This window comes from Ooceraea biroi, chromosome 7 (genome assembly GCF_003672135.1).
Source record: "Ooceraea biroi isolate clonal line C1 chromosome 7, Obir_v5.4, whole genome shotgun sequence".
NCBI classification, from domain to species: Eukaryota; Metazoa; Arthropoda; class Insecta; order Hymenoptera; family Formicidae; genus Ooceraea; species Ooceraea biroi.
In genome coordinates, this window is record NC_039512.1 from 15,750,281 (window position 1) to 15,764,183 (window position 13,903).

General features: G+C 41.2%; 2 protein-coding genes across 3 annotated transcripts; one reads left to right on the forward strand and one right to left on the reverse strand.

The window, feature by feature from the left end:
• The first annotated feature begins 105 nt into the window (after positions 1 to 105).
• Positions 106 to 3,787, forward strand: LOC105274593 (GTP:AMP phosphotransferase AK3, mitochondrial). The gene is made up of 4 exons (XM_011330860.3): positions 106 to 699; positions 1,489 to 1,608; positions 1,735 to 1,907; positions 2,386 to 3,787. Exons 1-4 carry the CDS (start codon positions 291 to 293, stop codon positions 2,590 to 2,592), a joined length of 909 nt encoding a protein of 302 aa, XP_011329162.1. The 5' UTR covers positions 106 to 290; the 3' UTR covers positions 2,593 to 3,787.
• LOC105274600 (cysteine protease ATG4D) lies at positions 3,670 to 9,573 on the reverse strand. 2 transcript variants are annotated; one of them, XM_011330872.3, is made up of 7 exons: positions 9,338 to 9,573; positions 7,948 to 8,103; positions 7,415 to 7,762; positions 6,792 to 7,076; positions 6,146 to 6,387; positions 5,834 to 5,992; positions 3,670 to 5,611 (listed from the first exon to the last, which is right to left on the reverse strand). In XM_011330872.3, the coding sequence occupies exons 1-7, from the start codon at positions 9,372 to 9,374 to the stop codon at positions 5,438 to 5,440; spliced, it is 1,401 nt and encodes a 466-aa protein (XP_011329174.1). In that variant the 5' UTR covers positions 9,375 to 9,573; the 3' UTR covers positions 3,670 to 5,437. The 2 variants fall into 2 exon arrangements, with proteins under 2 accessions (XP_011329174.1, XP_011329182.1); XM_011330880.3 differs by having other exon boundaries at positions 7,948 to 8,114.
• Between the last annotated feature and the right edge of the window lie 4,330 nt (positions 9,574 to 13,903).

Consider the following 13,903-nt stretch of genomic DNA (forward strand, 5'->3'; position numbering starts at 1 on the left):
TTAGAAATGTTGCATATGAAATGTGAAATCTTGAAATGATTTTAAAACCTTCCTGAAAGCTTTCTGTATTAATCGGTGCTGTATGGGTAACAACTGGAGCTGATGAGCGTTGAACGTTTCACAAGCGCATCGCCGCGTCTGCGCGCTGCACTCGATTCGGCGCAGCACTCAAAGAAGCGAACGACGATAAACGCCAATAGAATAGACGGGCGTCGGGGTTGCGTCATGATGCGTCTCGACGTCGCGTAACGCTGCCGAATTGGACGGGAGAAGCGTGTGACGGGGGAAGAATGGTGGGCCAGCTGATCTCCCCTTATCACCGCTCGCGCGTATCAAAGTTCGCGCGGCGCAGCGATACGGCAGAGGCGGTAGGGGCGAGGTGGGGCAAGCGGGGGTGGGACAAGGGTCGGACTCCGGCGGCGGGCCATGCGGATCCGTGCTCGGACCTCGTCGTTGTCGTTGGACGTTGCGGGACACGATTGCGGCCAGAAGAGAGGAGCATCGTCGCGCACTATCCTGGCGCTGCCATGGTGACGATCAGCACGTGTCGCGCCGCCGCCGCCGCGGCCTTCAGGGCCGTGATACTGGGCGCACCGGCTTCCGGCAAGGGCACCGTGTCCTCCAGGATCGTCCGGCAGTTCGACGTCGCGCACATCTCCAGCGGCGACAAGCTGCGCCGGCACGTGACCGCCGGCACGGGTACGTGTGCCCCCAGTCGCTCGTCCTTTGATACTCCTTGCCGGGAAGAAGCGAGTTTTCATTTAGAATTATAATGATTTATTGTGGTTCGAAGGAAAAGAAGGGAATGATGATCCTGTTTCGGTTTTTGGAAGGTCTACGGTCTAGTAGCGATTGTTTGATAAGGCGAATTTGATAAAGTGAGTGGAACTGTTAATATCGGAAATAACACTCTTGTTATCGGGGTGTTACAAAGTTTTTGACTCTCATTGTTGATCTGCTGGTCTCTTCTAAATTATGAATTTTAAACGAAGCTAAATCTTCGATTTTCTTCTGGATAAGAAGAAAGTATTGCGTTTGGCAATATAGATACGTATAATATAAGGTACTAATAAAAGAAAATATATAACAATAAGAATATAATAAGTATAAATAAACAAATTTATTTATTTTTGCGGCAGTGATCGTTCATAGTGCAGCCTGCGTTAACGCAGTCCGTTTTATCCGTCGACAATCGATTCTCGGAACCGATTTTCCGTTCAAAGCAAACGCTTAAGCTCCCGTGCTCTTCTTTATTATTTTTCCTCCGCGTTGCGCAATTTCAAGGAGATTTTCACTCATCGCCGGACTATTAGCTTCAACGCAGCACTTGCAAGTCATTATACTCTCGGTAGAATCAGCTTCTCGCCCGCATTTTCCACTCGTCTCACGCGGAACGCAACTATTCCGTGATTGTATAACTCGACAAAAGCTCAAAGACAATACGCGCTCATTCGTTGGTAAAACGCTAAAGAGATCTCTCATTCACAGACCTGGGCAAGGAAGTGAAGAAGTACCTGGACAACGGTAGCTTCGTACCAGACGATACGATGATATCGCTGATCAGCAACGAGATCGAGTCGGTGGCTGCTCGGAATTGGCTTCTGGACGGTGAGTGAGAAGGCGACGATGCGTCGAACGCGTGCTTGTGACCGCACCGCAGGCAAGATCGTCGTCTTGCGCTTTGAACTCGGGCTATAAGAATAAACGCGAACAAATACCTTGGCATCGTCGTAGGATTCCCGCGGACGGTGGCGCAGGCGGAGCGGCTGCAGGAGCTGCACTCGATCAATCTCGTACTCAACCTCGTAGTGCCCACCTCCGTCATCCTGGAGCGCGTCAGGAACAGATGGATCCACCCGCCCAGCGGGAGGGTCTACAACCTTGGCTTCAATGATCCAAGAGTGCCGGTAATGATCGTGCAATAAATATACCCTTGTCTTGTCTACAAATATGCAAAAAAGAAAGGATGAAGTGAAGAAAGAAGAAGGCAGCACAAACACAGATCAGGGGGGGGTCTATTACGTATCTCTTCACGGAGTGAAAATGCGAAAAGTGAGCAAATTCACTAGGTGTTGACCAATTAAATTATAAATATTCTAGTAAATTTGCTCATTTTTCACATTTTCACTCCGTGAAGAGATACGTAATAGACCCCCAGATCTAGCGTGATCTCTGTTAATTATGATAGAATGGATGAGGAAACTCACTTAATGAAAAATGTCTTCCAATAGGATCTAATAAAGGGAATCCGTATATTATAATGTAAACACAGTTTACGTATCAATTGTGACTTAATCATTAATAACGTAACAGGATCGAGAATCGGACGTCGGCGTTTGATTCTAAATATAATACAAAGTGAGTGATGATCGTTTCGCCCTTTAGGGCAAGGACGACGTGACGGGCGAGCCGCTGAGCCAACGAGAAGACGACAAGCTGCAAGTCGTGCAGAAGAGGCTGCGGGACTACGCGACGAAGACCGAGCCGGTCGTGCAGTTTTACCGCGAGATTGGAGTACTGAAGGACTTCCGCGGCAACACTACCGACGAGATGTGGCCGGCGATCAGGAGTTGCGTGGCACAATACATTTGAGCTCTAGATCGAATTTTTAGATTTCTTTTTTAAATTAGCTAAATAATAGATCGATATCTGTTCATAAGTGTATCGGGGGACCGTCACATAGATCTCTCTAACTCTCTCTATCGAAGTCTACCTACAGATCTGTTTAGATGTCTCGAATTTTTAGACTTGCCAGAGATCTCTCTTGCCGATTTTTAGATATAAAATATCCTAACAAATTTATATCTAATTTTTATATTTAAAGATACATGTCCTCCTGTGGTCTTATATTTAAAAAAATTTAGAGTGGATCTATTTGGACGGTAGATCTCTCGGATAGATCTGTAGACTACTTATCTAATTCTTAGACTTCCTAAGAATCAGTTTAAATTATGGAATAGCAAACCAAATCAGATAAGGTCTTGCACCTTTTATAAGAATATTTTGCCTTTTTCTAAGAATTAGATAGGTGGCCAGGCCTATTTAGATCTATCCGAGACTTGCGACTTACGCCACCGCGTACGATCTCGTGATAAGCTCGGGAATATACGTAACGATGAACAGAATGCACGTTGTAGCTTTACGCGTAATTCTTCCGGCGACGCTTTCTTCCACGCTGGCGAACGTACACGTATAAATCGCGATAAGCTGCAAATATGCGCAATTCCGCATCGACAATAATAAGTTCGTAAAATGTAAATTCAACGAACAATGCCGAGAGATAGTCTTTATATACGAGACTTGTAACATTTTAACCAAAACCACTAAAATCTTTCAGTCAATTTTTCCTTAGCGAACGCATCGACAATGCCGAAATTTCAAATATTCGAAAGAAGATTTGCGATCTAACGTGTCATTTTTGGGGAAGCTAGTAAATTCCGTTGAAAACTGTCATTTGCAATAAAATCAAAATTTGGAATTTTGCAGAATTAAATTGAAGTATTCAGTTTGTTGAAAAAAATACAAGCACTCGCTTATTGATTATCTCTTTCCTTCTTTTCTGCCAGCAGCAAATCGTTTGCACATCGAGCTTGATGAAGGTTCGAGGTATAGTACAAAGTAGCAATTAATTAACTGTGAGGATCGATTATCCCCGAGGACGACGTTATTGCCGCATACGTCTTTATTTCGAGCGTATAGCGTATTATCATGTAAGAGAGGTATAACAATGTTTGTCAATATTGTGTACATCTTTAACAATATGAGTATAATATACGCATACACAGTATAATATACACGCATATATATATATGTATATACATATGCAGAGTGAGGCACCCAAAAGAGTACATCCGAGTAACAATTTCATAATTTCTCTCTTTCAATCTTACTTTTATACTTTATTGTATCTATATTTGTTACGTTCGGAATTATAGTTTATTTTATTTGTCATCAGTTAAGTACTTTGCTATTATTATCTACATATCTTCAGCATCAGCGCTTCAAGAGATTTCAAGAATACACGCGCAACTAAATGATTATCATCTAATCTACTCCGTCCCGTTTTTATTTCCGTTGCCGAAAGAGAAGATGAACGTGAAGATGCGTTGCAAATGTCGTTAAAGATGAATTCAAGATGAATGCAATTTTTCGGGATAGGATTGCGATGATAAAGGCAAACATCGCTTCATTGCTTTTTAAGATTTCGCAAATTTTCTTATCGAGATCTTTTTAGATAAATACTTATAGATATCAACTTATCTTTATTCGTACAATTCTATAAATAGATATAGACATAAATTTCTCTTTTTTTTTTCAAATACATGATTAGGTGTACCCTGTTGGATGCCTTATCCTATTTCACGCTCACATTCCTCAAATTTTTCATCACTCTTTTCTTTCTCTCTCTTTCTTTTTCTCAAGGCAAAAGTTACCGAGGAATTAGTTATCGATCGATCGATAAATAGATAGATAGATAAATATATAGATAGATAGATAAATAAATAAATAAATAAATAAATAAATATATGTTTCTTTTCTCTAAACGAATCAGACTTGGAAATCGATCCGTCCGAAATTATCCGCACGGATCTTCGCTGTATATTAGAGAGAATTTTACATTATCATATCACTTTGAATACCACGCTAAATTCATCGAGAGTCTCATAGACCAGATTATGGTCATCCGATCTATAAGGTAATAGCGTGTCGTCCATTTGTGGTGACGCAGTCTCCAAGAAACTCACGCATCATCGTTCACCAGATATGGTGACAATCAAGACGACGTTATCGCAACTTATCGTAATCTCGATTAGTCGCAAAGACGCTCAACGATTAAATAGAATTTCACGCGCTTGGCGTAAAAAAAAATTATCTCAAAACTCATGATCGGCGAAGGTGTCGCCGTGACACGAAATAAATATCCGTTCATACTGTTTATACAATTGCAGAGTATATAGTCATGCCGCGCTAATGAATCAAGTTAACTATCAATAACGATCAATGAATCAATAAATTTCGAGATCACGTAAACATAACTGGATGAGAAAAATGGTGCGTTCTCAATGATGTGACACGATGGATGATAAACGCGCGTATATACACATATTACATAATCGGGGAAACGAACGGTTCGACCAGCTTACGAAAACGGTAAGCCGCGGTACCGATGCGAGAGATATCGGGAATGATCTCTCGCTTCCTCGCGCGTGAACGATTATCGCGCAACGATTATCACGTTTCCTCGTCTTCGAGCGCGCATCGCTCTCCAAGAATCTCTACGACGTTTCTCTATATTCGTTATGGAGGAACGGATAGATGAGGTAAAGTACTGTGTACGGGACCAACAGAGATGTTGGGAATGTTCTCGGAAAAGTGATGTCGAATGAGAATGTACATGATATCATGCTACGTCCGCATCAATGCATCTCTCGTTATTTTATTGTACCAGCTCGAACTCCTCGCATTCGTAGAGATCTTCCTCCGGCATCTCCTGATCATCCGATCCCAAGAGACCCTCGACAACCTCGACACCCTGCTGGAGATCCTTGCCGCTTCCCTCGCAGAAGAGGAATATTGGGTAGTCGCTGTTGTGAGTCGATGGTATCACGAACTGTAAGAGAGATTTTAATGTTTTGTTCCATTTTTTATAATTTCTTCAGGAGATTTGAAGAGGAAGGAATTTGCATGTATTATTTTTACGCGAAAAAGAGGAGAATATTATTTTTATCAGAATTGTTATTAATATTCTCTCAATAAAATGAATTATATGAATTTTTAATCTGATGGATATAAATTGTATCTGGACTCGAAGGTGTTAGGTAGCTGCGCTTACTCGTTGAATCGTCTCCATGAAGTCGGTGAGTGACTCCTTATTGGGAAAGTAAAATCCCACGCAACAGGAGGGATCCATTTTCGAGAGCAACATCTTCCTCGGCGATGTGCAGTGGAAACTCGTCAACGGGAAATTTTCCTTCCACACGTCGGTCGCTTCCTAAATAAGCAAACAAATTAGTGATGAAATCTGTTCTGCTTTATGACAAAAAATTCCCTTTGAAAATGATATTAAATAAAATAACCCTTTATCGTACATTTTGACTTTAGCATTTAAAAAAAAAAAACAGAAAAAAAACTGACAGAAACTTACTTGACAATAATGCGGATCCAGGTGGATCAGTTTGTCGTCCTGGTAGCCGACGAAGTAGAGCGAGTGTCGCGGTCGGCCGCCGATCACGCCGAGGCACGTGTCCAGCGTCAACAGCGCCGTTACGCAGGGCGCGTAGATGGGGTTCAGCTTCTCCGCGCCGAGCCGAAGGGGCACCATCAGTATCAGCGATTTCCATCCACCGTCGGCAGTGCGACAAAGATTCTCGACATCTTGTAGATATACTGACAAACAAATTCGGTTATCATCAATTCGTACACAGGGTAATTTCGAAAAACAAGAAAAAATAGATTTTATCGCATCCCGTGTGATGTGGACGGAGGACGGAGGGCTGTTAACGTCTTACGCGATAAAACCAGATCCTAAGCAAAATCGCCTTCGCAATTAATATACTGTAATCTCGCACGTTTCGTTCCTTATCGCTACGCGCGATCGCGATTGGATCTTTAATCGTTATTGATTCAAACTGGATATCTCCGCAGAGATTTCTGGATCGACAAATTGAATCAACATGCATTCACGATTTAAAGTTCAAAATTCCAAGGCTTGTCTGCTCAACGTTTAGTCACTCCAATTCTTTAATTCCAATTCGTCTTGACATTTTATGTTTAATAAATTTAATAGTTACCTGCACAATCTTGAGCTACGTAAACCGCTAACTGATCGAGCTGGTTGTCGGGTTGTTCGCTGGCACGTTGCACAGCTTGACTCAGGAGATGCGCGACTGAAGCGGGACCGTACCAGTCGCCCGCGCGTTTTCCCGTTAACGTGCCGATCGACACAAGCGTATGTAGGGAAAATGGAGATTCCGACCTCGATTGGTCACCGAACCACCTGATGATCATTCGATGTTTCCTCTCCTGCTCCCTTTGTTCAGGTGTTTCGATCGGTTGCTCCGGTCGCCATCTCCATTCTGTATGAAACCAGAAAATAATTTATTATTCAGTTTTAAGTCGAGTAATGGCACACGCTAGACCGCGTTGGATAGCAAAGGGTCACGTTTATCGAGTAAAAACAATTTCGAAATTATAATTTCATAATAATAATAAGCAATTCTTTCTTTAATTCTTTGTTCGACTTGATAGATCCTGATTTTAATTAAATTTTAATTGGATTTTATTTTAGTTTTTGCTTCTTTTCAACAGAAAATATACGGAGATGCAGAACGTTGTTATGTAACAATTTAACAAATATGTGATGAAAGTTTTGCAGCAATCAGACAGAACAAATTTGTCAAGAATCACTAGTTACCCCGTCCGAGGAAGTGGCAGACCAATGCTTGTGCCAGCATCATCTGCCCACTGCGCAGCATGCATCCCCAGCCGCAGTCCGTGGTAAAGGTGGAGCCGTTCAGAATCGGGAATTCCCGTCTGTACGTGAGCCAGAGGCGCGATACAAAATCTTTCTTAAACTCCTCTATGGTGTTTTCGAATTTCGTGGCGTCCATCGCCAGGGAGACCTGACTACCCGTCGCTCCAACTGGCTCCAGAGCCTCCGACGCCCTCTCCAACGAATCCTCCGACTTCTTCAGGTAACACTGACCTAGTAACCACACGGGAGACTCTTTGGAAAAGTTCGTTTTCATCTTCATAGTCCACCCTGTCAGCAAGAAAGAGGACAATATTAATAGACTTTTAGGAAGCTCGTATTTCTTTCAGTTTTCAGAAATGCTTTTTACATCGTCTGAAAATTCATGAAATTTATTTTCATAATCTGTGAGATGAATGCTTAATAAAAGATATTTTAAATATCCTTCTTGGAAAATATTTGATAAAGTTACAAACCGTATTTGACGTTGTTCCACATAGAGAGCAGTTTCGTCTTGACTTTATTGTCGACTTCCGTAGTGGCCGCACCATCGTCCAGTGGAAGTTCTATATTTGAGACACGATCGGTGGCGACCATTGCGGAGAATAATCCAAAAGTGGGACCGAAACCGTCTAGAAAAGACCTGATATTTAATTGTGATGCATTTCTGATACGCATCTATGTATTACGTTATTATTATTTTAATAATTTAATTATTAATTATTAGCTATTATTTTTTGCTATTAACACTATTGAGTGCCGCGCTAATTGCACGTGACTTTCCGCTTAGACCACGTGGGCACGTTAATTATTTTATCTGTTTCTAAATAGAATAGGTTAGTCTATACTATTCAATTATTCTATTAGTTATGCTACTCTGTTACTATCTTTTATATCGTTTTATTGCTTTTACTGCTTTACAGTCACGTGCAGTGTATTTTATGTCTAGCAGTCTGGTTGGGATAATCCAGACTACAAAGAAAGGCTTTGCCCGAGCGCGGACAATTAGCACTTGCAGCCGCCAGCTGAGGCTCTGTTGCAACATATAAATCATCAAAGTAAATAAATTAAGAGATTACGATACAAGCCATCGCGTTCCTTGCATTCTTATCTTGTTTGTAATGTGCATGGAATGTAATGTATATTGAAATACGTCATCTGCCAGTGCTATTTAGCTTGTTTCAATACGCTCAACGGAATCAAATTGACACACAGTTAACAAACCGGTGATAATAATAGCTAACAATAAAAGAGACAAATCCTTCTTCTCCATCTCAAAAGGTAAAGAAAAAGGATTTAGAGTCTTCTGCTTTGAAAATAGAGACGGAAAAGTAAATATAGTATCTTAGAGATAAAAGTACATTAGCTAACTAAAAGTTGAGAAAGCTAGTTTTAACAATTTGCAATATATGTATAGACATTTGTTCAAGTTTACCATAATTGTTTAAACTTATATAGCTGACCAATTAGAATTAATTCTAATCAGAGTTTTAATTTGTGTTTTTATACTATATTGCAATTAGCAGTAATGAGATAAATTTCCTAAAATTGTTGGAATATTTAATTAATTCTCCAAAACAATAAAAAATTACCAATATTTCAAACTTTCTTTATCATTATCGTTGTATTTAAACAATCTTTGCTACTTCTTCGAGAAACATCCCTTCCGTTCGAGCGAAACGCAGTCATCGCTCTCGCAAACACGATGATTTACAGTTCCATTTTTCTAATTGCACTATATATTTTATTATTTTCTCTTAAGATTAAATAACTACGCACTTAAAAGAGAAAGCACTAAAAAGCCAGAAGTTAAGAGCAGCTATTTAATTGTCTAGCTTCAAATCGAATATGCTCGTGTTTACGTACCTAACCTCTCACGCGTCGACTGCACTTGGCCATTCATATCAGAAAGCAATACTGTAGTGAACAGAAAACTCGTGCGTCTCACTTAGTTTACTATTTTGTTTACAATTTGTGCGGTGCAACACCTCACATTCCCCCTGCTCGCGGTCGTTCGATCGCTGTAGATCACTTGCTCAAGATCACTCGTGCGATTCTACTTTGTTTGAAGCATTTATAGGACGCCAGTAGTGTTGATCATTTAATCGCGGTGGTGGGAATTAACTGTACAGCCATAGGTCAATGCAAGTAACTAGATCGCAGCGCCATGTGATCGCGCGATGAAAACTGCATTTTCAAATCGAGTTTAGATTTTTGGGAAATTTGTTTAAAAAATTTATATAATGACTTTCTCAGGTAATTGATAATTGATAGTTGAATTTATTCGAAATATGAAAATAGAACCGGAGTAATTAATTTATCGAATACAATTATTGAGAACGCAACATATGGAGTTTGATTGCCATCTCTCAGAGTGTGTTGGAATTTCACAAATCAGCGCCTTTATTTTTGCAACCTATTTTAGCGACGTTTGTCTCTACAGAACAGTAACCTGCCGTGCAGGTGACTAGTAGACTGGCTACAGGTTCCAACAGGTTGCTAATTTGCAAAGATCCTGTGAAAGTAACTGCTCCAAAGTTTTAGTTCCAAGAAACCCCGCTACGAGCCTCCACTGTTTTATTTGACTAAAAAAATAAAATCGTTATACACGAGATAGTTTCTTGCGTCCTGCTTATTTATATATTCTCGTTGTTTTCATTCTGCCTGAAATTATTATTTTCTCTTATCTATACTATGAATGTGACTTTGATATTATCTTATCTTGATATTATCGTCATGCGGGTAGCGAATATGCGAAATTACGGTATGTACATACACTCACACTTTCAAAAATAAATTCGGGAAAAGCTGCGATGAGTCAGAGCACCGTGTGTGCGCCCTTTGCCCGGATCGTCACATTTTTTTCCTCGGAAAATAAATGTAAAACTTAGCGGACAGGAAATTCAAAGGAGCCACGTGTGCGCGACCACGTGACGTCTTCCCTACTATAGAAACGCTCTGAGGAAGATCAATAAGAGAATCGTCCTATTTATTCGACTCTCAGTCTCGCATCTTTTTATTAAACAGATATTCCTGTCTGCACAGTAATCAGTCATCATGAATAGATCCCCTGAATGTATAGTTACGCACTTTGTAACATGAAATTGCGTCTCTCCCGTCCATCAGACATACCATGAAAACATTGATCCTTTTATCCTGCAGGATCCAATCCCATAATGACTAGCTAGACTAGAATCATGGAATTTCCTGAATGTGAAACAAGCAATTATCGGAAATATGTATTACTTAAATAATCACATAAGAAATTAATGATATGCTAAATATATTTAGCGATATAATCTACGCGTGACTAAACGCGCAGTTGAAGAAAATAAAGTCCATTCTCGTTGGAAATAGAACTCGCAGTGTAGGATTGATAAATCGGGCATAATTGTTGCATGACTAATCCTAAAATCGTACTACATTTACGAATCGATCGTATGGACGTTTATAAAAGATTTTTCATCGAATGGCCGCCGACGCTCGAAGTAATTATACGGGCGAGGAGTGATTAATAATTAACGCACAATATCGGTCGAGCCAAAGATGTGGATTAAAAACGATATCGTGATGTAGGTCGGCGGCTTAATTAACGGGCGTCCCTTTATTTTCAGGCAATCAATGAGAGTTTCGTTGGAAAACGGAATTCTCCAAACCTGTCTGATTCCCGAGAAGCCTAGTAATTCATCTCGTCATGTATTGAGTCTTATCGAGTATTTCGCAATGTAAAAATGTTATCAATGATTAACATTTAATATAACAAAATTGAAAAAAGTTTTACTCCACATAAATTTAAATAGCTTACATGTATTAAATACTATATTGATATAATTTAGAACAGACTAATAAAAACTGATTAATAAGAAAATGCAAAATAAAATTCGATTCTTAAAATAACGTGAAAAATAATTCAACCTAATAAATCAAAAAGAATTATGAACCCAGGCAGCACACATTGGTTTCAAAACCGTTTCATAAACGTTTTGCCGTAACATTTCATAACCACTTTATTGAAACGTTTATTTAGGAGAAAAATGTCCAACGAAAAAACGTTAGGAGAAACGTTTCTTTTTCGGCAAAAAAACCTTTCAGAAACCATCAGAAAAATATTTATCAATTCTATATATCAGTGCCTCAAAGATAGACAGAGTTAAGTCACATTTTTCTAAAAAACTACATTTTTATATTTTATGAATCACTTTCTAAATTTCGTGTAGTGGAATCTCACTCTTTTGAAATATCACTTCAAGTAATAGTGATCTCAAAAGTTTCAAAAGAAAAGAAGAAGAAAAGAGTATTGGATCGGTTTTCCGGATGGTTATTTATAAGGTGATAACACAAATGTTACTTGCGAGAACGTCACGTCTGGCCTGGCCATCTATCGGTCGCTTGGTGAATCAGAGGTGGGAATCACACACACTTGTGTTGATTTTTGTCTCTTGTTTCATAATCGAGTACATTGAAACGTATGATGTAAAAATAATTAATACTCGCAAAGTAAGTAGAAATTACTATTTTTTCTATATTAATTATATAATTTCAAATCAATTTAATAAAACACATTTTTCGTTTCTGTGGAAACGTGAAAAATACGGTTTTAAAATTTAAGTCTAAAAACGGTTTCTATTTAAACCGTTTCTTAAATGGTACTTTATGTTTCTTAGACATTAGATACATCTAAGAAACATATATTAGGCTAACATGTGCTGCCTGGGAATTTACTCAGGTTGAAAATGATTTTCTGATCTCTGAAGCTTAATGAGACCAACGTGTTTGCCGGGACTCAATTACGATGGAGGAAAGGGGCGAGATTGTCCGAATCATTGATTACGTGAGTCGCATTGATCGCCATTTATCGCGCGAGTACAGATCGCTGTTGCGGATAACAACATGCGGCTTATCCTCGCGATAACGATCGTGCGTAATTGAAATAGATAGCCGAGCGACGCAAATTTACCGCTCTCAGACACATTAATTTATCTATTTTTACATAATGTGAAGCAGGCGGGACTGCGGGTGGGCTCGAGGGATGAAGATAAAAGGCAAAGGGAAAAAGGCATTCCGCGCTTCTCGCGGAATGACGTCGCCGTCGGCCGAGACGGCTGGAACTGGCACGTGCGATTCATAACGGAATCACCGATAAGCCCGCGCACAGAATTCCGGATGCGTTTCATTGATTGCCGAGTGCTCGCTCTAAATTTCAAGGCGCGCACAATTCACGGGTTCGCCGCGCGATTAACTCCCGCGATCCGTATTGGCGCATCGCTCGCCATCGCTCCCCTTCTTCCACCCTCCATCGCGGGAAATTATTTCCCTTTAATAGCTCGTCCGATCCTGGACGAGGTAAAACGCTCCGCGAAAGGGGGCACCCTGCGCTTCCACGTGCCCCACCGAATTATACATGCGGTACCCTCGAATCGTCGAACATCGAAATACTCGCGAGCTTCTTTCGTCATCAGTCAGTCCCGAGAATAATAACCGGCCGATTAAAATAAATCCGCGAGCGTCAACGCGGGGGTGAGATGCGAGAGGGAGCGGGACGGAGGACTATCTTCGGTTCCAACGTTTGTGGGTTCGCTCGCAGATATTCTTCGCGCTTGCGACGTTTATCCTGATTATGGCGCCGTTGATATTCTCGCACGACCTAATTCCGGTCGCGTGCTAAAAGTGTAATCCTTTACTACGTGTCGGTGGAAAAACGCGCGACGGCAGATTACACGAGCGCGGCTCCAAAAATAGCGCGAGGTACGTACGTACGTACGTTACCGGAGTATCTCAGCGGCCGGTTCGCGGGGGGTCGGTGATAAAATGGGAAAATCACAGCAGCGCGAGGAGGCCCCGCACCCCCGAGAGCGTGGCTGACGGCACTTCGCGATGTTCGCCGCGCTTTCTTCGCACTCGCGTTAATAGCTTCGTGCCCCGAGCGAAGCGAGTGTTTCATGCGAGCGTTTCCTCTTGTTCCCTTTCAATGTCCATTGTCGCACTCGCCACGCTGTTCCATTTCCCCCCGTCAATCTTTCCCGCCGTGCATAATCCCTCGCACGTGCACCGAGCCCCGGATCCGCGTCTCGCAACGGGAAGAACTCCTGGCAGCTGCGATTTTCAGCCGTGCCAATGCTAATACGGATAATGCGACCCGGAGGGTCGAACATCTCCGAGTCTCATGAAACTTTGTGGAAACGTCTAGTATTTTGCAGCTAATGCGTAGGAAGGGGATCGGGAGGGATTCAGCTGAGTCGTGCTGATGCTTGAAAGATATTTGAAAAATGACAAGCCGATGCAAATTTAATAAATTCGTCTGCGCCGGCGAATTACGAGTTACAAACGAGTTGCGAGATTTACGCGCGCGCGCGCGCTGCGAACTTTCAAAGCTCTCGCGCAGAGAGATCCCTCGCGATCTTCTTTGCGAAGTGCAGTTACAAAGATGCATAA

Bases quoted from the DNA above. Each gene is read 5' to 3' on its own strand.
- LOC105274593 (XM_011330860.3), top strand. From the start codon at position 291: ATGGTGGGCCAGCTGATCTCCCCTTATCACCGCTCGCGCGTATCAAAG. The intron at 1,609-1,734 runs GTGAGTGAGAAG...GCATCGTCGTAG, and splicing joins TCGGAATTGGCTTCTGGACG to GATTCCCGCGGACGGTGGCG. The intron at 1,908-2,385 runs GTAATGATCGTG...TTCGCCCTTTAG, and splicing joins TCAATGATCCAAGAGTGCCG to GGCAAGGACGACGTGACGGG.
- LOC105274600 (XM_011330872.3), bottom strand. From the start codon at position 9,374: ATGAATGGCCAAGTGCAGTCGACGCGTGAGAGGTTAG. The intron at 5,993-6,145 runs GTAAGTTTCTGT...TTGCTTATTTAG, and splicing joins TGGATCCGCATTATTGTCAA to GAAGCGACCGACGTGTGGAA. The intron at 5,612-5,833 runs GTAAGCGCAGCT...TCTCTCTTACAG, and splicing joins TCATGGAGACGATTCAACGA to TTCGTGATACCATCGACTCA.